General features: G+C 38.2%; 1 protein-coding gene across 1 annotated transcript; it reads right to left on the bottom strand.

The window, feature by feature from the left end:
• Positions 1-1,640: 1,640 nt before the first annotated feature.
• LOC140791491 (F-box protein At2g32560-like) lies at positions 1,641-5,227 on the bottom strand. Its single transcript, XM_073142085.1, has 5 exons — positions 4,070-5,227; positions 3,645-3,724; positions 3,274-3,452; positions 3,030-3,104; positions 1,641-1,957 (listed from the first exon to the last, which is right to left on the bottom strand). The coding sequence occupies exons 1-5, from the start codon at positions 4,745-4,747 to the stop codon at positions 1,770-1,772; spliced, it is 1,200 nt and encodes a 399-aa protein (XP_072998186.1). The 5' UTR covers positions 4,748-5,227; the 3' UTR covers positions 1,641-1,769.
• Positions 5,228-25,639: the final 20,412 nt, after the last annotated feature.

The following is a 25,639-nucleotide window of genomic DNA, read 5'->3' on the forward strand; positions in this document are numbered from 1 at the left end:
AGAGCAGGGACGAGAAGTCCTAAAAGTAAATAGGAGATCAAGGAGGAAAAGAACACCTATCCACAACTGCCAAATCTCATAGAGGGAGATATCTATGCTGATCTGAGTTCTAATTTCATGTGGAAAAAATCCTCCTAGTGCTCTCCATCTAAAGGAGCCATCAGAGAGTCCCCATCAAGCGGTTGAAAACCTTGCATATGCCGGGCCTCACGAAGGAGAATCTCTACATAGACTAGTCCAAGATTGTGGATAGAGGATTCGTTGCTCCTAGCGATGGAAAGGAGCTCGAGAAGTGCAGTGTGACAAGGCACCTCAAGCAGAAGGTGCATTAATTGTGAATGAACTCTTAACGTACTGTTGCGAAGCTGGGCAACCCAGAAGACCATTAAGCCATTAAAGCACCGAGGCAGAAAGGATGCCACTGAGGGAGCGAGTAGAGCAGGCCTTGGTCGCGGTCACGCTCCAGGAGGAAGACTTTGAAGGAAAGCATACATAATATCCTATTCCTTAGATGTAGGCCCGTCCATCCTCTACGGGTGCCTTAGAGATGAGGAGTGGAGGAGTTGGGAAAGTGGAGGATTGGGCTTGGAAGGCCAACAATTTTGGAAAGTAGAGATAGAATGGCATCTAATCTATATAAATTTTAGAGAAAAAAAAGGGTGAAAAACTATTGGAAGTGGATTTCAGGCACTTGTTTTTTCCTCTGCATCCAATGAAACCAACAAAGCTTTAGTCGCAAATCTTCTATTCTTTTCTTCTTCTTTTACTGATAATTTGTGAGTCATAGAAACATTTGTAAGCTAGACAAGAGATCCGTTGTTATTTCATGAAAGCATTCTGTGGTTGCAGTAAGAGAAATCATCATTTTCTCTTTTTTTGTCCTCAAAACTCGAGTACCTCCTTTCACCCAGGACCCTAGCCATCTGTGATGTGTGCTAAACACTAATTAATTAAGTCATGAAAAAGAGATATACAAATTGAGAGCAATTTTGACCAGCTAGATATGCATGAGCTAAAATTTTTATGAACTTAAATCAGTTGAAATTCATATATATCTTTTTGGTTATTTCTTTTCCCCCATTTCTCAGTCACTGGCTTGGAGAATCTGACGACTTAAGTTGCTTGGATCAATTTATATATGGAGTCTTTGAGTTTTAACTGTAATCCTTGTTGAAGTTGGAGCAAATTGCTGACAGATTGGAAGCTCAAGTCGCCATAAGCTTACAGCTCAAAAGAGAAAAAGAACCAGAACAGATAACTACTATAACTATTCTAAACAATTGCCAACATAAAATCATCCGTATCCATTAATTTATCAAACACAAGCGACTTAGAAAAAGCCGGACCACCTTAAATTCTTGTGTTGGTTCTGCTCTTGCAAGCTACTACTTTTTTATTTTATCAGAAGTTCAACAAATGAGGAGATGCACTACTACTATGCCTAAGATTCAAATAACTAAAGTAGTTCAAGTCATCACAAAAAAGAAAACCAATGGTACTCTCAGATTGCAAGCAGATCAAAGCTAAATGCATAACTTACATTTCGCTTCTGTTTAATCTACAACGGTGGTTACTCCTGGACAAGGATAAATTGCTGAAGATTCCAATGTTCTAGGAAAAAAAAAACCCAACTACTCAAGTATCTTTTCACTTTCTAACTTGTATTATAATTTGTGTAGAGTGGTAACTTTACAATAAATAGGAGTGGTGAGATTTTCACAAGAAAGTATTGAGAGCTTGCGACGTTTAAATATTTTTCAGAAAAATATCTATTCAAGGGCATCAGATGGCCAAATCTGCCTCCATTTAGAGATTTCTTCCTTGCTCTGTAGCTTTCTGATGCCCCCATAAAATCCATCTGTTTCGTTGCCTTCTTCTCGGTGATCCTTCCGATTGATCAATGCTTGCCTCCATCTGGAGCCAGGTGTATATTGGTTGAACTCTAACACAACCATATCTGCAAAATAATTAAGAAAGCAAAGGCTCAAAAAATGTATTTAGTTTTATTTAACACATTATCAACCATGCAGAACTTTACAAGATTGGCCTAAAGGAACTTCTAATTGAAAAAATAATAATATATTGACTGGTCTTCTGTGAAGTTAGGGCAATTTTATTAGAAGGATAGTTTTAAAAAGGTACTCCAAAGATGTCATAAATTGATCATTTCCTTTTGTCAAGGATCGGTAAACTTATTTACTAGAATTCTATCACTATAGCTGAAAGATGTCAAAGAACCAAAAGATTAAGATAAAAGAAAACTAAGAAGTAGGACAAGTTCGATATAAGAGCACTTTTTAATCATAGTGCTAAACCAGTAACATTTCAGCATGAAGTCTTGATTGAAGATACTGGATCTATGCAGTTATGTATCGGTAAATATATATACATTTAAGGTTCACTTTACTTTAATCAGAGCAAGTCAGAGAAGACTATACACAGTATTTTTCAACTTCACTGCGTTTTCAGTAAAAATATAATTATATTTAGACGACGAGATTAAGGACAAGCATAGATCTATAGGGCACTTATTGGAATTTATCTAGTAAGGTTCTGAGAAATGAAAGTTGAGAGACAGGAAAGGATTAAAAATGTTGCACAGTGTGTATCATATGATACACACTCATGTTGAAATCTTCAAAAACTAGGATATTTGCAATCAAGTAAAGACCAGAAACAGATGGTAGCGTGATTTACAAACATGAAAAAAAATTGAGCAAAGTTTAAGGCAGAGATTGAGGTAAAATTGAAGCATGATTATCAACATACTTTAAGGAGATGTGAATAGGAGAAGCACTAAAAGAGTTCAGAACCGTAAACAAAGAAAAAAAAAAGATATTTTTTATTCTTACGATAATGGCTAATTCTTCAACAATCTCATGGATTCATGATGTTAGTTTTAACTTCAATTAGTTCCAATGAATTATTGCACAGTATATATTTCTTTTACGCACTTACATTTTCTTGTCCATTGTATCTGTTAAACAAGAAGAAGATCACCAAAAGGTTAAGTTATTGACTGAACTCACCACTAAGATGACAACGACAGAAATGCTCATTTCCATCGCATGATTCAAGGTGGCCAACAACTCCGTACCACCAACCTGCCAAACATCTCAAAGCATTAATTTATTGCTACTAATCATTAATGAACTGTTCTGAATTTGGACTCACTAAGAACAAGTACTAAGACTAACAGAATAATATCAGTGTCACCAATGAATTGAAAATACTGGATAAATATTTTGGAAAAGATATCCCTAAAACACGCACCATATGGAAATTCCTTATTCCTTCTCCATTGAATCTCAACATGGTTTCCTGGAATTAGATCATTTAAGCAGTCGGAGATATGAAGAGCATGTGCAGCGGTATCAACAGGGGGTGCCCTTATCCTATCCCAATGCACTCCCTCCTCTATCACTACTGTCCGCAGCCCATGTGGTGGATACCTGCATGCCAGGATTATGATAATGAGTAAGAAAATTCAATCCAGATACCAAGAGACAGTTAGAAAATCTATGTCGCTTCTTCTGATCATACATTAGTACTGATTCTGAACTTTCAAATCTCAAAACGCATTCTTTTTAAATTCATGGTGGACCGAAAAGAAAGGAAATTAGATGTATAATGCATTTGCATACCTTGCGCGAAAAGTGTCGGTGCAGCGATCATAACAAACTTCAGCATCATAACATGACAACATAAACCCGACATGTCCGTGCTGCATACAAGTGTAAGAAGTCAACAAACAAAAAACAAATAGATATGAAGTAGCACATCCATTATCTTCCATAGTTGCTTACTAATGTCTTTGAAGGAAGAAAGGCCATGAGGGTGGAGAAATATTTTTTTTGTTTTCCAATCAGCACTTAAAACATATCACATCTTGACTGCCAATTGACTTGAAAGAGCAAAAGTCATCCATTTTGAACTCCGAAATGCATATAAATATCACCCAGAAGATGCCAAGTTACTAAATACAATATTGCATATACGCAAGGTTTGAAGAAAACCATCAGAATTCTATATGAATATGTAAGCGGTGATATTTTTGTGTGTTCAATACCTCGCGGTTGTACACCTGAGAAGGGAATGAAAACTTGCCGCTCTCGATCGCTAGGTACCAAGACATGATGGAATCATCAGGCAAAGTGGTCTTCATTTTCTTACTGCTGCCAATCCCAGACTTAAGCCAAGAAAGAGGCCAGACGCAAGAGAGAGCTCTAATCCACATTTTCGACCTTCCATCGCCGACATCGCTCAAGGAGTCATTGCTTGATGCCAAATATAACTCCCACTCTCTAATGGCAGCTCGGCCAATCACTCTCCCCCATTTTTCTCTCATGTACTTCTCCCAGAGATGATCACTCCTACACTTATCTCGCAGCGAGCTGCATACAGCTGCCATGTTACACAACCCATCAGGTGACAACCTCCCGAGGATGCATTCCAAGGCCAATTCCGGCAAATCCAAGATCGACGCCTCAAGTGCTAACTCCTCGATATTTGCCACCTTAGGGGCAGATTTCTTCTTGGGAAACATTCTTGATGTGATACCAAATCCACAAGTGCTAACTGACCTACAAGAACTCATCAAGGAGTGCAACAAGAAACACACAAGCTCCTGCCAGAACGAGGTGGAGAGCATCCTCGATTCATTAGCCCATGCAGAAGACAGGGGATGAAGGGGGAGAGACTTGGAGAAGAGGAGGAAGGAAAGGATTGACACAAGGAAGAAAAGCATCAGGGAAGCAAGAGATGGGACTTTCCAAAGGGGTCGAATGGATGCTCCACATGAAGATCACAAGAAAGGCTTTAAAAAGACCCAATTTTTAAAAGAAAGGAAACAACTTGTTCAATTTGTAAAGAACTTTTCCTGACATGAAGCCTTGAGGACTTGGGAGGAAGGATCCAAACACTGTTATGGGTTTATTCGAGGTAATCTAGTAAATACTAGCACAATAGAACCAATTGGGTTGTTTAGAAATGGACCTGATTAGGTGTAACCAGCTGAGAGATGATTCAGTAAGGAGCAATGGAAGATGGAGATGAACATGAAGTTGGGTCCCTCCACCACCTCTTCAGCTCATCAAGATCTTCCCCGCAACCTACCAAATCTTCTTCCTCCCTCTCTCTCTCTCTCTCTTCCTGGAGGAAACCAGAGAAGAAGAGAAAAAGGGAAAGAAAAATAGTGGGCGAGAGAGGGACAGAGAGGAAAAGGAATAAAGATTTTCCTCCATTGGTTGGAGATATATAGTTGGTTGGGAAGGAGGGAGTTCTCTTAATCCCATTATTAGTGCTGGAGTTCAAGGTACCAATCAGGAGCAGACACCTGTGTAACACCTGTGTATTGTTCTATATTGTTTGAATTCTCTCTCCTCCTCTCTCTCTCTCTCTCTCTCTCTCTCTCTCTCTCTCATCCCCCAATTGATGTCAGGGAAAATCGGCCAGCCGGATATATAAACAGCAAAATGGTGCTTTTTTTGGCTTAAAATAGGTAGCGGGCGTTCCAGTGCACACGAGGCTCTCTCTGGATCTTTAGTTCCATAAAAGAAATTATTTTAATATAGGTTTTCTGAAATAATTGCCTCTGAAAGTTTTTTAATATTCTTTAAAATATCACACATGTCATTCCTATTATCTTTTAGCAAAATACTCATGGAATATCATGACACATGATTGTTAAAGCTCATGTTTAGAATGTAAAATATTTAAAATTTAAGATTCTATCCTTTTTGTATTTCGATATTGAATATGGTTAGATAGTTTTGGAACCAAATTAAACAATTTTTACTAGGGCAAAGTAAGCTTTTTTATTAATCTAAATTCAATTTTAATGGTAATTAATTAGATTTAACAAGAATAATGATATTTTTGAAAGAGCTAAATAATTTTGATAACAATTATAATATTTTGAAAGTTTTCACGCAATTATGTAAAAATTCTTTTAGCATAGCTATGCTTGTTTAACTATAGATATATATGCTTCCACTTTTTCCTCTTTGCGTTTGATAAAATTTTTACTTCCGGGGTTTTCCGGTGAGACCATCCTCTCCTCCCTATCCCCTCCCCTAGCCATGCCGACTAAGTGGAGAGGAGAGGTCTTTGTCGTCTTCTACAAGGTCATTTTCCTCTCTTCTCTTCTTCTTCATCGCTTCACTTTCTCTCATCTGTCATCCTCTATTTGTACGTTGTTGGTAAAGTTCGTCGAGGGGCATTGAGTGTGTGATCTTCCTTGAGTGTGTGATCTTAAGCCTCCTCATCGGCATTCATTGACTCAAAGAGGCTCCGAAGGGGTTTGGGCCTCTCTTCCTTCACCTCCTTGTATTTTATACCATTCTTAGACTGCTACAATAGAGGAAGGTTAGAGGGAGTCATCATATCTCTTTTTTCTGTCAGATTGAGTCGAACTCCTAAGTGGGTTTTGAGTGCTTGTAGTTTTAGGACTTCTTTTATAGGGTTTCTACTTAAGCTACTATTCTTGTGGTGCTCGAAAAACCTATCTTCTCCCCTCTTCTTGAGTAGGAGATTATTTGTCTTTTATTTCCTATTACTTCTCTACTACAGTATGATAGTGAATGCCAGTCTCTATATGTCTAGGGCAGCGGAGGTCACAATAGAGCTATTGGATATCGAGCCCTTTTACTTCTATGTTCCTAGTGAGGCTATTTTAATGGCAGATCTTTTGTACCCTTTAAGTTTAATGTTATATTTTTCTTATTACAACGTGTGTTTCACTTTAAGTTGTAGGTCCTTGTTCAAAAAATAGTCACTCTGCCACTTTAATGATTACAAAGAGTGCTTCCATAACCGCTTTGACCACTTGGTCACATGCTGCAAATCATATTTGGCAAGGTTCCATGATGGAAGCCCTTTTTATCTCATTCAACTCATTGGCTCTCTCATTTTAGCCATCATTGGTTGACCAACTCACTATGTACATGGAGGATATTTGAGTTTTGTAGCTGATAGGATCCAAATTTGTCGGACCAGTGATTGACCAGAATAAGATAACAAACATAATCTAGTCCTGTAAGAAGATAGGTCTAATCAATCAATGCTTGACAAGGAACCTCACAGAGAAGAATATTGGATTTGAAGAACTTTCACAAAGATACTAAGAGAACATGATGCAGTTTCCAATGGTCGAATGCATGCTGATGCAGCTTTATTTTGAGGATCATATTCCAAAGATTTAGATTCTCATGCCATATCTATAAAATAGTGATACTATGAGAGCTTCCAACCATCTTGTATGCTTAATACCTTTCTATCATTTTCATACAGTAGAAAATTGATGAGCATGATTGCAAGAAAATATCTAGTTCCAAGATATGAAAGCAAAACACGTCATCTTTTCTCCATTAGATTTTTACGAAATATTTGAACATATGATAATTTTGAGGCCAAAAGAAAGCAAGGAGATAAACAAAAGTATAAAATAACTTGATTTGGTAGATAGGATAAGGGTATAGATAAGCTCTTAATTAGTAGGATTAACATCAAAATCCTATCCAAAAGTCGTTCACTAACAAAAAGTTGAGCACAATTTAGAGTAGAACACGGAACTGGGAAAGTGTTACGCTGGTTAGCTCCTCCATCTCTGGTGGTATCTTTCTAAGGTCAATCTTGCTTTATGATTTGCCAGAAGAGGGTTGATCAGATATAATATAATTCTACCATGTGAAAAATGCGTCCAGTTATCAAATTTGACCATCCATTGATTTGGTGGGCAATTTAAAAACTTGATAAATTTCTAACCATACACTTTCGTAGTACCAGGACATGCAATTGACATATATAACTTTTGAGATTTATATCCATCTTAATCCGTTTCTGATCAAATAATCCATTAGACAATCTAATTGAACACCAATAAGCCTCCCAGGAGACAATTATGCTTACTAGAATGCCTACCATATTTACAATTAAATTCTTCAATGGTGGTCTACTTTACGATCGATGTTTGAAATAAGACAATGAGTTGAGTTGGTGTAGTGAGAATCTTGAGCTGACCAAAGCTCTTTGATCCTCCAAATCTTAGTTCCACTACTGGTGGAATATAAAGAAATAATAATCCAAGTATGGATAAGAACCCACTAATGAAACATGCCATTGCCACCAATCCTGCATGGAATCCATAAAAGTAATGTAAGGACCAATAACTCTTAATTTATCAGGATATAAAATGACTGTCAACTAAGTGGCACCCAGGATTAGCATTCACTTGCTAAGGAAACCTTAGTGGGGCTCAAGTGTATTGTCACACTTTCAAACTTGATAAAATTATTGTGTGTATGAAATAAATAAATATATAGGTGGATAACATGATAAGTATTTAATCATTTGGCCAAATTAATTGAAAAGAATCTCTTAAATAGTCTAGAGAATGTTATAAATAACACGCTATTTTTTTTACTATATTATAAAAGTATGTAGCACTTTCTTTTTATTATTTATAAATTGAGCCCTCATATGTTTAAAAATACTAGGACATAAAATTTAACTTAATGAGCACTTGAAGGGATGTAATAAAAAGAGAAATATTCTGTTCATTTAAATTGATAATTTTTATTTTTTCTAGATTAATTACTATTATTTTTTTTCCTCTGATATGCTCTTTGAGAATAAATAGTAGTAGTTTTGGATTTGCATCCTTGGATAAAATTTTAATATTTTGGAGACTTGATTTAGTTCTATTACGCTAGAAACTAGTATTTCAGGTTTATTTCCAAACTATTTTAGATGCTTGATTTGGTGTATTAGTAACATAGCTTGGTGGTTAAGTTTGATCATATTTGCCTATTAAACGGTATGATGTGGCTTTTGTCTATTTTTGGCTGAATTTAGACTAGAACATCCAAACGATCGCAAGCCTGTTCAAATGCCTGACACCAATTTTGTATTTCATCATCCTGATATTCCAATAGGCTCATGATCATTCAACGGATCGAAACCCAAGAGTTTTTAAGGTGTCTAGGTTTGAAGTGATCTATGTGAAAGGTGCTTGAGCGCACCGCAAATCTCTCCATGTTGGAGCTACACTTATAATGCCTTTATGATGGGTTTTATAGTATAAGAGAGACAATTTTATAAGAGAGCACACCTGGAGATAGATTAGAGTTTAGAAAATTTTTATTTAAATCTCTACTAGTGTATTAAAGTTTTACATTGCTTGTGAATCATGTAGATCTGGTCTAATCTCTCTTTGTTGTAGTTTGCTTGTATTTAGTGTCTTATTTTGTGTTAATCTTAAGTAATTAGTAGTCCTCTACTTATAGTATCTTTGTTGAGTGTTTTCTATTTGGTATTACTATTAGCTTTGTTATTTTCCAGTTTGTTATCATCCTTTACTATCGGTCTTTTTGTGAGATTTACTTCTACCACCTTTTATACAGCATGTTAGTATATTTTAGCAAATGAGAGAGAGACCTTTATATGCGAACAATGAAAATAAAAAAGAAAATTTATAATATAGTCAAAAATATAATGTATTATTTATATCCAATCAAAATGAACTTTGTCCAATAGTTCTAGAAATATTTCTACTCGTGTAACTTCGGAGGATCCATGTTGAAAATGAAAGGAAAATATAAAAGAGTTCCCATAGACTCTTTTTTTTTTTCATAAAAACTAAAGGGGTTAGAAAATAACCTAATAAAAAAATTTTAATTTAAGACTTGAACCTATGACATCTAATTTAATTATATTAACAATTTAAGTTGTTAAAGAGCTATACATTTTTATATTTTTGGCTGTTATCTAGTTTATAAGTTTTTAAGCTAGAGTCAAGTTTACAGAAAAGACGACACGTATAGGAGAACAAGTCCTAGTCATAGTAGATAAGAGTGGGTCCTCAGGAAGATTTGATGCTGTTTGGGAATTATATTGCTACCTAACTTTAGTATACTGGGGAAAATATTCTTTAGTTCACCAACCTTTTGCTCATGTGGCTAAAGTTAGAGCACATGTTGTATATCCCTTCATAATTGTAACAATCCAACATGAAGCTTCTTAGATAGTTTGGAACAAATTAATGGAATCTGATCCAACTGGAGATGCTTTAATCTTTTATAGAGCAAGGAAAGAAAGGCTCACATTTTATATACAACTATCTATTTCATCTCTCAAAGAATACAAAGCCAATCTATTGTCAAAAAAAGGATATTTTATTCAGTAAAAATGGTATATGTTTGCAGGAAAACTTAACTATGTTAAGCAATATTACCAACTCTAATATATAGCAAAGTAGATAGAGCTCATACTTATATCTCCAAACAAGTTATTATGAGTATTTTTGTTGTTCTTTTGATCCAGCTATTGCTTTGTCATTAGTTTGATGTTCTCTGCATGATGGTTTTGAAGATGAGAATTTTAGTTTAGGTTATGAGACATGATATATATCAACTTTGAACAGGCTGGTGGGCTGGATGTAAGTGTGAAGCCAACATTGCTTTGCTGGATTAGGGCAGCCCAGCAAACTCCTCTTCCCCTTTCCTATTGTAATTACAAATTAGGTTCCTCTCGAAGAAAATTATTTTACCCCCTAAACTTATTTTTGGTATCGCTAAGCCTTCTGACCTTCTCAGTAAATTGTGACTTTTAAGTCTTCCACCCCAAATTAATAATATTTGTGTTTGAACAAAAAAATATATGTATATATATTCTCATGTTCTCTCTCTCTCTCTAAGCAGGCTTGTTAAATAATTTTGCCATCTCTATCAATACGTTTGTAGTTACAGTTCAGTTGAAACTTCAAGAGGATTTATAGTAATTTCATAAATAAATTTTTTACTATATATCACATCAAAATTAATTATTACACTCTTACTTTAAAATATAAGTGAGACTTCATTTTAAAAATAAAAAAAAAATTCTAGAATTAGTCTTATTCCTGAAATAAACTACTACAAAGCTTTCCTAATAACTATAGTCAATGCACATAATACATCAAATATAGATAAGCTTAGCACCCAAACCTGATCACTTTCACTCCCCCTTAAGAAAAAATTGACACATACGTCCCTTAAATTGTTTAATTGTATTATTTTATCTCTTTCATAACAAATTCTATTTAGAAAAATATTAAAAAATTAACTAACTAATTAGATAGGAAAAATACCTTTACTTTCTCCTCCAAGATCGATTTAGAGTTTGATATTTGAAGTAGTTGCTCCAGAGAAGAATATGGAAGAATACAGAGGGAATACGTACATTTTTATCCATGTTGTCAAAATTTTAAGATTATTTATATTAAAATTTTTAATAAAGTATTAATGGAAGGAGTTTGGTGATATATTTAAATAATCTAGGGGATGCCAAATCAGGGTGAATTTTTTGCTTGCCACTCATTTTCATCTATTTTATATGGATTTTTTTTTGGGAACTGTCTGGAAATTTAAAGCTGTTCAACTTTTTTCTTTCTTTCTTTTGCTTGAAATGATGTGGGGTTTCATTCTTGCAGTTATCTAATACGTCAGAAAGTAATAACGAGCAACTAGATATCTCATGTTACTCGTTTAAGCAAAGATTCTTTACAGCATAAATTCGAACTTTTATTGTGGTAAATATTGATACCAGTTCACCTCATTTATTTCTGCAGACGCACTTCAATGTGGATTGTTTGGATAGTTGCATGTCACTCTGGCCTTATTCATTCACCTATGTTCCTTTTTTATTTATTTTTAGTTTACTCAGTTTGGTGTGGTTGTTTGATCTGATTGCTTTTCTGATTGAATTTTTTTATGCTGTTCCATATAAACTTGCATTAAATTCTATTGAGTTCTATTTGACTAAAATTCTGCAACTTGATAGAGATTTAATTGCTGAAAATCTGTTGCTTGATAAAGAAAAAAGAATTTTGAGTCATTCTGATTTAGATAAGGAAGAAAGTGATTAGTAGATCATAGTTTGACTTAAGCATGACTTGAAAGATGAGAGGTAGATTTAGTTGGTTAGTAGTGACTAAGCGTAATTCTGGTTTGAGCCCAAATTTAACCATTTTTGATGACTAAATGAGATTCCATTGATCAAAGGTCTACATATAACTAAAATATATTAATTAGTTAAAATAAAATATTAACATTTAATAATTTGGGCATAAAAAATATTACAATTATGAATTTAACAGCACCCCTTCGTGTGTTTGAACGCGACATACAGAATCCTTTTTTTTTAAATAAACAACTAAAAACAATAAGAGAAGACTCCCATAGAGTGTATCGATGCTCAAGACAACTCAATGAGGTCCGAATCACATCACCTCCCAGTCATAATAAGGTAGTCACAGCAAGGGGCAGGGAAAATTATATTATAGTAGTATATAGTAGAGCTAGGGGTAGAAATAGATCGGATATGGGTCGGATAATGCTCAATCTACATCTCAATCCATATTTTTTGTCTGGACATAGATTCATATATAAATATAAGATGGATAGAAATATTTAAAACCATTCTTAACCAAATGGATAAAGATATAAATCAGATACAGATCGAATCTTAAACGAATATGAATACATGTCAAATACAGAACAAAGCTTAAATAAATACTAATATAGATCAGGTATGGATCGGATCTTCACTAGATATGAATATGAATAGAATCTGTAATAAAAAGGTACAGCTCAAGAGACAATGAACTCACCTTTTTAGAATTATAGTATTAATGGCCCCTTTTATACCTATAATTTTCCTTTCAGACCTAAGAACAAGATCATACCGTATAGACCTCCAATTTTCCTGGAGTACATGTTAGTATGTTACTCAAAAGTATCTACTGAGATCAAAGTATTCAAGAAAAGAAAAGAAAAAAGCTAACAACCATATACAAATCAGAGTCTGAGGGTCTCCTCTCTGCCATTCCTAAGTACTTGAATCCATTTAATTCAATAAAGTATGTGCTTCCTTAGTAATTAAGAAGAGATAAGCAATTTTACCATCTTCCTCAGTAGGTTCTACATCATGTTGTCCACTCAAATTCCCCCTCTCATCACCATGCATTTGGTGAGCAACATTAAGTACTTATTCTCTTCAAATGACATTGCACATCCACAGTAGATTTTCATCTCTAATTCAGGCAAAATTTCAGCAATAATTGCAGCAGTAAACAAATTTCAAATTTCTATTTGAGCAGCAATTCCAGCCAAGCAAATTATCTACCTAATGTGGCAGATTTCTAACATATTTCATGCAGATTTTCACCAGATTACATGCACATATTAAGCAGATTTCAAACACAATCACAACAGATTTCTAGCCGATTTGGAGCAGATTTTCATGCTCCAATAAGTCTATAAATAGAGGGGTTGAGAGCTAGAGAAAAATATTTTTTTTGTGTATTTTCTGTTAAGTTTTTCTTTTGAGGAGTTATAGTTTAAAATTCAGCATTCAAACTTATAATTGTTTCAATTCAATTAGCAACAATAGAGTACATTCGAAGAAGTTTCAATCTTTTAAGTCAGCAAAGTTCATATTCTGATCTTCTTTTAGCGTAATTTTTTATTTTTAGATTTGGATTTTATTTTTGAAAGAAGTATTCTACAACTCTCTAGTGCTAAATCTCATATTTATTTTTATTCAAGTTGTGTTATTAACTACTAAAATAAATTTCTAATTTTCTTAAGGTTGAGGATGAAGCTTGTAGAGAACATATTTTTTTTATTCTAAATCTCTTATGTGTTCTTAATTGCTAAATATATTCTTCTTTCTTCTACTTTAAATTTGTTGTTTAGAATTTATATATTAGTTGTTTTTCTTAAAAATGATACATCTAATGATTTAAAATTCTTACTCCATATTTTCTAAAATGAAGGAAGAACGTAATTTTTATGAAAATTGAATTGTTCATTCAAAGATAATCTTCCGATCCACTAGTGATTGATTTCTTGGTGAATCGTAAAAAAAGAAGAGATTTATATTATCTAATAGAAATGTGTTATCTACAAGTGGATTCCGAAACCTTATTTCTCACACTTAATTAAAAAAAATTTGCAAGAAGGTTTTCTTTCTCCATAAATCTCCTAAATCCATTTTCCAACTAGGTTAAAATTATTTTTAAGATTTTCAAACAAGTTCTCGTCGGATCGATACCTTGCTTGCCGATATACTCCATAGATTCGTGCACTTGCGAGTGTTACTTAATTTGTCACAATAGGTGCATTCAAACGCCCCTTACGAATGTCTTTAGACGTTCACATCGATAGAGAATGTAAATTATATGTTCAAACACACATACTCTGTTCAAATGCTGCGCGCGCCAACGCATCGATAGAGAATGCAAAATGCGCGTTTGAATGCGCTCGACCCCGTTTGAACACGATCTACGAGAATTCATTGTTTCTAGGATTATTATCTATCATTTTTGGGTTGTTTGGTTAGCCTCTTAAGGTATGGATGGTAAGAAAAAAAATGTTATGATGAATGAATATTGAGTTCTATTCCCTTCCTTCCTCTCTACCCTAATCTTCCTCCCCCTTCCTTCAAGCTCTAGCCATGCGCCATCTCGACGTCGGTGATCCTCTAACCTCCTTTGTCTGTCGACTCCTCCCTCCTCCTTAGGATCTTGACCCTTTCTCCCCCCTCTCTTTATCCCCTAAACACCACAATCCATTCACCCAATCGCCATTATCATCCCTCACCTCATCATCACCTCCACCCATCACTTCCACCATTACCCCCACGTTTATGTATTTTCATCCCAGTTATAATCAGAATCTGCAAGGGCATAAATACCAAAACCATAGATAAGGAAGTTACGGATTGACCACTATTAATTTCGTAATTTTTTGTCTACGGTAGAATATCTAGTGAATATTTTCTCCTGACTATGCAGGCTATTTTTCTACATTCGATCCAAATCGGAAAGTGGACGTACGGACCATAACAAGTGGTATCAGAGCCACCGTTCCTCGGCCACCATGCCAACCACCAGATCCATGGCAACGAGACCCAATAAAGGCAACTCCACATTGGGAGATGCCATAGAGATTATCAGATCGGATGCCAACCCTAACTCACCGATCAAAACATCTCCAACGACCTCTACAGTCAATTCAGATCTGATCAAGATGTTTGCGGATATGATGGAGACACAACGAGCCATGCAAGCATCAATGGAAGCCATGACTCAAGTCCTCCTAGGCGCACCAAGGGGTATGGCGGCAACCAAGTTCCCTACTCGAGCCTGAGCTGCACCATCAAGGGAACTGCATTTTCACCAAGGGACACCACCTCCACAATTCCGTACCAGGCGAGAGGAAGACTATGATGATCCCATGGGTGATCACGCTAGGAGGCTCTTACTGCCCACGCTGGCCAAAAGGCACAGTGTACCACCTCTAGTCTTTCACCGTGGCATACCACAATTAGTTAATCACCGCGATTGAGCACCGGATCCATCACTCCACGATGATGATGACAAGTGGGCTGATTATGAAGAACTAGTGACCCCACGACACTATGCTAGGGATGCTAGATTCAACCCAAGAAAAAGGAGGCCCAACCGATATGAAGAAGAAGAACAAGGCGTCCGTGCAGGGATTGTTTGCCTCAACTTCCCACCCTTCAATGGAGGAGACCCACTCGATTGGGTTTATTGAGTGGAGAAATTCTTTGAGTACCAAAGAACACCTAATGCACAAAAGGTGTTGTTGGCATCTTTCCATCTCAAAGACACTGCCATTCGATGGTACTAGGCCACGAATCGAGATCAACCCTATCGATCGTGGAGGAGTTCGCGGATGCAATTTGCATCCAATTTGGACCCTCAAGTTATGAGGATTTCCAGACTACTCTTACCAAGCTAACTCGAAGGACTACGGTGAGATCATATAAAGAGGAGTTCAAGCGTGTTAGCAATCGAGTGCGGGGTTGGTTGGATTCTCAACTCAAAAGCACTTTCATTAGTGGCCTTCGGCGGGACATTCAAGAGGAAGTGAAGGCCGCCCGACAAACCACATTGTTGGAGGCTTTTACAATAGCTCAATTGATGGAAGAGAAGCTTTGAGAGTTGCGGATAGTGGCAAAAGGGGGTTGGAGCACCACGGAGTCTAGAGGAGTGCCTTGACAAACAGTAGCCACACATCATGTGTCGGCACCTCCACCGAGAGCAAGGGGTGCAAGATTACCTCCACGACCACAACCAAAAGTAAGGAGACCTTCCTGAACTACCATGAGGAGACTTATTCTAGGCCAAGTTGAAGAGAGAAGAGCAAAAGAGCTATGTTTTTATTGTGATGAGCGATTCACCCTCGGGCACAAATGTGTTCGATTGGCGGCTATGGTGATGGTGTTAGACGAAGTAGAGGATATGGAGGAAGAGGAAATAATGGAAGATGAACTAGAGGATGCAGCAGAAGACCAAGAAGCATTGGACGGTAGCAAGGAGATCCACGTTGAGATATCCATGCATGTCTATGCCAGCGCCAATGCACTTCAGACATTGTGGGTTAATGGCACAATGAAGAATCAAACGGTGAGGATCCTCATCGACACCGGGAGCACCCACAACTTTATGGACGAGCGTGTGGTCAAGAAGATAGGGATGGCTATAGAAGCTACTTCGGCATTTGATGTAGCATTAGGAGATGGCACAACGCTCCGGGCAAACAGCGTGTTCTTTTGAAGATTCAGGGCAATTCCTTCACCTTGGATCTTCACCCATTGGCCTTATGAGGTGCTGACATTGTATTAGGGATGCAATGATGCAAAGCTTAGGCTCGGTGACTTTTGACTTCTTGGAAATGTGGATGGATTTCAAACGAAGTGGCAAGCGAGTGCGGTTAGACCGAATTCTACTGTGGCTCGGAATGCAACTTCAACTGATGGTGGGACTGCCAAAGGCCGGATGCCATGGACTTTTAATACAATTAATCTAGAATCAAGTAGACCATACAAAGGAAGAAGAAGTACCTACGGATATGTCCGCCTTACTGAAGAAATTCAGCGAGGTGTTTGAGGAGCCACGCAGCATGCCGTCGGCTCGGCCCCAAGACCACGACATTAAGATTACTCCCAGAGTGGAATTGGCTAATGTGCGGCCCTATCGGTACCCATTTGTGTAAAAAAAAAAGAGATCACAAGACTTGTCAAGGAGATGCTAGACAATGGAATCATCCAACTGAGCCTAAGTTCATACTCCTCACCGGTGCTCCTAGTGCAAAAAAAGGACGAGACATGGAGATTCTATGTAGATTACCGTGCACTTAATACCATCACGATGAAGGATAGGTATCCCATATAGGTCATTAAAGAACTCTTGGATGAGCTCTTGGGGGCCTCTTATTTCAGCAAGTTAGACTTGCGAGCCGGCTAGCACCAAATCCACGTGAGGCCCGGGGATGCGTACAAAACCGTATTCCGCACACATGATGGGCATTATGAGTTCAAGGTCATGCCTTTTGGACTCACTAATGCCCCCTCCACCTTCCAAGGTTTGATGAATGACGTCTTTAGGGCGTTATTGATGCGGTTTGTGCTAGTCTTCTTCGACGACATCCTTCTGTGCAGCCGCTCATGGAAGGAGCATCTTGTTCACCTTTGCGAAGTATTGCAGATTTTGAAGGACAATGGGTTGAAGGTGAAGGAGTCCAAATGTTTATGGGGCCAGCCGTGAGTGGAGTATCTCGGCCACATTATTTCAGCGGCGGGAGTGGAAACCGATCCTGCCAAAGTGCAAAACATGGTGCAATGACAAATTCCAACGATACCGAAAGAATTGTGAGGCTTCCTTAGATTGATGAGCTACTACAGTCGATTCGTTGCCAACTATGGCAAGATCGCCGCTCCCTTGACATCACTACTGAAGAAGGGAGAGTTTCATTGGACCGAGGTGGCAACAAAAGCCTTTGAAGCGTCGAAGAAGGCAATGACCACTGCTCCAGTTTTGGCGTTACTCGATTTCACCAAACCCCTTGTGGAGGAATGCGATGTGTTAGGAACTAGAATTGGAGCTATTCTCATGCAAGAAGGGAGGCTGGTGGTGTACATGAGCAACACATTGTCAATGAAGAACCAGATGATGTCTACCTATGAGCGAGAGATGCTAGCCATTATCCATGCTGTCACCAAATGGAGACCATACCTCATCGGTCGATGATTCATGGTGTGTACCGGCCAACGAAGTCTTCCTTACTTCCTTAGGCAATGGATCCACACTCCGGCACAGCAGCGGTGGGTGAAAAAGTTGTTGGACTATGACTACGAATTGGTGTACAAGAAGGGAATTGAAAATTGGGTCGCCGATGCACTATCGTGGTAACTCAAACCAACCGACTTAGCCATGATTTCTATTTTGGTATTTTCCTTCCTTTCAGAGATTAGAGTTGCATGTGTGGAAGATCCAAAGATGAGGGAGGTCATGAAGAAGGTCAAGAAAGAGCCATCTAGCTATCCCGGGTTAGAAGTGAAGGACGGTTTACTACTAGACCGAGGGTGAGTACTAGTACCGGCTAAACCCAAACTACGAGTGACTTTGATTCACCACTTCCATGATACTCCTATGGCGGGGCATGAGGGGACCTTTAGAACCTATAAGAGGTTGACACAAAATTGTGTATGGGCAGGGGTGAAAAAGGAGGTGTTGTCCTATGTTCGAGCATGTGAAGTTTGTCAACACGCTAGGGCGGACTCAGCCAAACGAACGGGGCTATTGCAACCCCTACCCATTCCGGAGCAAATTTGGAAAGATGTGACGATGGACTTCATTGAATGACTACCCCAGGTCAGAGGACATACGGTGGTGACGGTGGTGATCAACTGGTTGACGAAAAGTGCACACTTTTCAGCTCTAGCGCACCCGTACACTGCAAGGAAGGTAGCAGAATTTTTTGTGAAGGATAGCCCGGTTGCATGGAATGCCAAGGTCAATAGTTTCAGACCGTGACCCAATCTTCATGAGTCACTTTTGGTAAGAGTACTACAAGAAGCAAGGTACTAAACTGAAAATGAGCTCGGCGTATCATCCGCAAACCGACGGGCAATCCAAAATCATTAATCGCTGCCTTGAGCAATATTTGCAATGCTTTGCCGGGGAGCACCTGAAGAGATGGCTAGCTTACCTACCTTAGGCAGAGTGCTCATACAACAGGGCTCATCACACCGCTTTTGGGATGACAGGCTGTTTATAGGCGCGTACCCCCAACATTGAGATCATATGATCGGCCGAGTGCACTTGACTGTACCGGCATAGATGAGGTACTAGTGGAACGGGATGAGGTACTCAACCGGCTCAAGCTTTATCTAGCAGCGGCATAGAACTAAATAAAGCAACTATATGACTGCAAACATTAGTAAAGAAGTTATGAAGTTGGCGACTAGGTCTATGTTTGACTCCAACTATGCCGACAAATCTCGGTATCAATTATTTAGAACCAAAAGCTGGCACATCGCTTCTTTGGTCCATTTCAAATCTTAGAGAAGGTGGGAGCGGTTGCATATAAGCTGGACCTATCTGAGTTATCCCGAGTTCACCTGATTTTTCATGTATCCAGCTTGAGAGCCGGAGTTGGTCCAGTTGAGAAAGTTGTAGCACAACTACCCGAGCCTGAATCAGAAGTAGTTGAGCTCGATCTAGGGAAGGTCTTAGCATGAAGGAGGGTCAGACGTGAAGGATGAATAGTCATAGAGGTGCTGGTAAGCTGGAAGGGACAGACACAGGAGCAGGCCACATGGGAACCCGAGACAACCTTGATGGAGCGATATCCTGAAGTTGCACTTTGAGGACAAAGTGAGCGGAAGGATAGTGGAATGAAGTGATTCGGACCTCACCGAGATGTCTCGAGCATCGATACACCCTATGAGAGTATTTTCTTAACATCGAGCAAGTTCGAATTGACGTAACATGAAACCTATTAGTCCGAAAGTGCCATGTACTAGATCCAAGTGGTAGTATCACGACCCTTAGCTATTGTTCTTGAGAAATGATCGGGTTTGGCCCATTGCTTGAAAGATGTTTTTACAGGATCCCTATTGTGTTTTAGTTGTTTATTTTAGAAAAATAAAGATTTTGTATGTCGTGTTTGGACGCAAGAGGGGGTGCGCTCGAATGCCCCTTGTGAACACCTGCAAGCGTTATGTGTTTGAACGCACAGACCCTGTTCTAATGCCTGCATACATTTGCATCGACAGAGAACGTGAAATACGTGTTCGAACACACTTGATCCGTCACTTTCACTATCACTCCCACTTTTACATATTTTTATCCTAGTTGTAGTTAGAATCTGCAAGGGGCATAAATACCAAAAATATAGATCAGGAAGTTATAGATCGACCACCATTAGTTTAATAAATTTTTGTCTATAGTAGAATATCTGGTGAATATTTTTCTTGGACTGTGGGGGCTATTTTCCTGCATTCGATCTAGATCGGAAAGCGGATGTACGGACCATAATAGGAGGTGTTGAGCATTGTCGGGTATTGTCGAGCATAAATGTTGAAATCTAGATACGTGTTTCTAAACCCTAGTCACAATTTTCAACCCTTTACTTAAGTAACTATGCGACATAATAATTAACGAATCAAGCAAAAATTGAACACCAAGATTTTTATGTGAAAACTCTAAATGGATAAAAATCTATAGATCCAAACTCGAATCAAACTAATCACTAAAAAATCATAGCAGTTTACAAGACTAACTCAAAGACAACTCATTGATCCCCACAAATCTTATCTAACACAGTCTTGATCACTATTCATTATTTTCTGTGGATTAATTTCCAATCTCAATAACTGTCGAGATTGTTCTTCCATCTTGGTGACCCTTAAGATGAATCCCATCAATGTAGAAGATGAGTAAAATCATCCGTCGGTGAAAAGCATTATTTCTTCAAAAACTTCTCTTCTAAGCAATGACTGATGTTCTTTAGGGTTTGAGGATCATAACTCTTATATACTATATAAAGATAAAACCAAATCTAAGTCAAATCAAGTCTCATAGAATCCCAAATTTTGTAAAATTTTATGCCTCGTCCGTACAGGGTCTAACTTGAGTTCCAAGTATGTTCGAATAGCCAAAAAATTCCTCTACATATTTGAATGGCTTTGAACGGTCCTCCAGGTGTGTTCGAATGGCCAAAAAAAATATGCGTCTATATCTTCGAACGAGAACAAGGGTGCGTTCGAACAGTCGAAAATATGCTTCTGTATCTTCGGACGACTTCTATCGATAGTTAGGGTGTGTACGAAAGAACTTCGATAACATAACTTATTTGCTTCAAAATTTAAAAATCTTCAAATCAAATATTACCAAACCTTGTATATATGCTCATATACATATATAAAAGTACTTAGAATTTGTGACAAAATATTTAGAGTTACATATATTTCAATTAATTATAGCTGAGCATGTACATAAATTCGTAAGATTTAGTATCACAACCTTGCAAAAAACATACATCAATCTAAGACCAAGTGAAAACAACAATGTGAAAAATAAAAATAACAAGATCATACATGAGATAAGCAAATATAACACACTATGATCTTAATCGTAACTCAACAATGATCCACATGTAAGCAAATAAAGTTCAAAGATACCAAGTCTCTAAGTTAGCTAAGTTAAGCTCTCTCGACTCACTAACAACTCCTAAACAACTTTAGACTACTCTCTTCCTTTTTGTCATAAATTGACAAAGAATATAATCAATACACGAAAAAAAATTAAAGTATGAAAAAATGTCACTCGAAATTGTATTGACTCATGTAATCATTTAAAGACTCATTCCACCCCTCAAAATCATAGTCTATTTTAAATCATTTTTCAGCCAAAAAATTCTAGAAACCCATAAATATATTCTAACTATAACACCTGTCACCAAACACGTGCCTTTCACATGGGTAGAACTCATAATTACCATGTGACCTTCTCGTCAAATTTTTAACACAATATACAAGCAAAAAGCCCATATTTCCACAAATAATACAAACAAGAAGCCTATAACACTAAGGGCACAACAAGCCCAAAATACATATTCATAACAAAATAAAACAAAGCCCATGCAAGAGCTATAAGCCATTTAGCTTAATTTACAAGAATAAAATGAGAATAAGAATTAGAAAACTCAAGCCAGTTTTCGCCAAACCCTCCACAGGCCTGGAGTTCACCTACTAATCTAAAAATAATTCCACCAAACAATAGTGAGAATAAAGCCCAGTAAGTATCTACTGCTATAGTCTAAAAGTAGTGCGATGAAAGATGTAATAATAATTAAATATGAATATGCGCATCATAATCAAATAGAATGCACTAATACCATGCACATACCCATCATGCACATCTAATGCGTATATGCATTTGCAATCCATAACCTACCACACATAATCCAAGCTATCAAGCCCTCAAATTCGAGCTCACACCAACCTCCATCTAGAAGCCATGTCAATGCTACACCACATAACATGCATCCTCTTAGACTATTAGCTCTTGCAAAGCTACGTCCGTAGGCCACATCATCATCTCACACCCAACCACAAGCTATCCCAAGGGAGGGTAGATCCTAGCATTAGAATCGCTACCCATCACCCGACGAATAGCATGACTAATTGTCTGCCACTATAGAGTAAGGACCTTAGTCATAAGCCCATCACATAGGTTAATATCGAACATCGATACTACCATCTGAGCCCTCGGCTCCACATCATCGCACAACATGCAAAAATTATGAGCCATTGCTCACGGACGCCCTCACTCTACGTCATCGGGTACCACTAGGTCTATGTCATTTTACTCTCGTCGATTGACAATAAATCGTCCATTGCCCGACGAAATGGCTACTTGATTGTCCGTGATTAGTAGATGAGACCTCAAGCATGGGTCCTAATATATATAAGTATAATAGTATCTCTTGCCTCTAACCCTAGCTCGGGAGATATTAAGTACTGTCGAGACGTAGCAATCACCCCTTTGTGGTCATTCACGTGTGCAAGTGACATGATATTATATAACACAACAAACAGAATGTAACACCGATCATTATCATATTTTGTGTAGACATCATGATATGTGAAATCTGACTGAATCCCAAAATATAACTACCATGCATGATGTGCAATAATAATGTTAAGTAAAACGCATACACATGCATGATATGAATGTGATGATTTTATAAGGTATGATGTTTTATTCTCTACACTACTCCTAGATCATAGAAGTTTCACTTGCCTAAACCACTTTTCTAGTACTAGCTGCAACTATGCAACGAGTTCATTTTCATAGGGTACAGAGTCTACCTTGATAAGAAAAGGAATAAAAACATAAGCACAAATACTTTCCACTAATTAATTAAATAACTCTACTTACATTCACTTGGATAGGTCCACCTACATATTCCTATATTTATTAATTAGCTTGAGCTAGCATAGTTGTATTGGTGCCTAGCACGTTATTAAAAGCAATTTAAAATAATTTACCTCGAATTCTCATTCCACTAATTATTATCACTTACGTAAATCACATGGGCGACATTGAATTAATCCGTTTCACTAATTAAGATAATCTGCTTAATACTTTCCCAATAGTAATCTATATTAATTATCCAACAAGAGCAATTAATACATATATATTTAGATCACCGACTCAAATTGCTAACATTAAGTTAACCAAGTATACATGACCACGCTAAATTTCAATTAGAGTTAACTTCTTTTATGTGTTATTTATAATGACACTCTTAGCTCATGATCTAATTCATTAAAATTACTTTATAAGATAATTAGTAAAGCAAACACTACTATCTGCTAAAAATGATTAATGATAAGGGCTTAGGTTGACAAGAATAAAAGAATAAGATGACTAGCATAAATTAAAAATATTATTAAGCAACTAATCGGCTTGGCCAGCTTAAGGCCAAGCACAAACCCACAAAAAAAATGTGCCCAAAGCCCTAAGGGAACTAGGCCTAAAGGCCTCATGGGCTAGGCCGTGGCCCAAACCCACCATAGCTTGGGCTGCCTACAGCCTAAACCCAACAACTAGGTTTGGTTGCCTATAGCCCAACCAAACACAAACCTGGGTTAGGTTGGATGCAACCCAACCACACCCTAACACGAGTTTGGTTGCGCCCAGCCCAACCCCGACCACGGACTGGACCGAAACTAGCCTAGCGTGGCACGCAGGCCTCGGGCTGGGCCACACCCAACTCTGCCCCGCACGCGGGTCCCGAGATGGGCTGCACCCAGCTAGACCCGGCGCTCGGGTTGGCTACACCCAGCCTAACTCAAACCTTGGGCTGGGCTGCACCCAACCCAAGCCCGAGCTCGAGGCACTCCCCGCCCTCCTTCCTCACCTCGATCGAAAGGAGGGAGGAAGGCTGGCTACCGAAGGTTGTGCGTTACGATTCCGCTAGTTATGTCTTGGGGCTTGACTTTTGTTTTAAAAATAACTTTTTTTTTTAGAAGAATAAGATTTCTGGCAATCGCATTCGAACACCAAGAAGTTGCGTTCGAATGTGGCTGTCAAATGCTTGCACATGTTCGCAAAAATAGAGAATGTGTTTAGTGCGTTCGAACGCCTACACACGTTCGTAACGACAGAGAATGCATTAACTGTGTTCGAACGCGTTCGACCACGTTCGAACAAAATCGACGAACTGCATGGTCCTAGGGTTATCTTTTAATTATTTTGTTTGATAGGTTAGCCTCTAAATATGTGGAAGACAACCTAATTGAGGATTATTAATGAAATATTAAAGTTCTCCTTCCCAACCCTCTCTCTTTTCTCTAACGACATTCAATCTTGGACGTCGTCTCCTTCCTCCCTCACGCTGACCGTGCCCTCTTGCCTCTCAAGGATCGATCCACTCTCTCCCCCTTCGTCTAGCTTAATGCTCTACCCCACCACTGCCGCCTTCATCTTCCCCAAAACCTAACCATTATTTTCCTATTCCATTACTTACGTCCTTTGATCGATGTGATCTCAATTTGCATTAGATTCTTCACTTCGAGAGGAACAACCTTCCAAAGTTATAGATCTATTGGATTGCTAGATCTCCTGTAGATCTCCTCGAATGTTTTGCTCTAAGAAGAATTGGGCTGATCTTCATATTGTTGCAATATTATTATTCCAAATCTTATCAACTAGTATCAAAGCCAAGTTGACCTCGGATGTATCATTAATGATGATGACTCGAGCAATGGCTTCTAGAAGGCAAACGGAAGATCTAAACATAACGGAGGAAGGTACAAACATTGAAACCCCAAGGCGTGAAGCACAAAGAACGAATCTTTCCTTAGAAAGTCCAATGACTGCGAAAGGCCTCGTGTCCTCGTTGATGGCTGCCTTGGCACTGACCAAGATGATCTTAGAAAGGTTGGTGAGGGCTAGTGATGAGAACAAGGAAGACCATTACGCCACTCGTAAAGCAATTCATGGATTGATGTTGGAATGTAGCGAGACCTGAACACATTGGCGTCAACCATCGGGTCTGGCTAGCCCTACCGTCAGACATGCCATCCACCACAATAAGCCGATTCTTCCACACCCCATGGCGCGAGAGGCCCCGGCTAACTGTAGACCGGTGCAACCCGAGGAGAACCCTAGGGCTCGGGTGCGAACTTTACATGAAGATGATGAGGAGTGGGTGGAGTATGATGAGGTGGAACCCGTACGTGATTTCATGCAGCGGAGAAGGGATGCATATAAATA

Source organism: Typha latifolia, chromosome 6 (genome assembly GCF_019914945.1).
Source record: "Typha latifolia isolate L0001 chromosome 6, TyphaL0001v2, whole genome shotgun sequence".
NCBI lineage: Eukaryota > Viridiplantae > Streptophyta > Magnoliopsida > Poales > Typhaceae > Typha > Typha latifolia.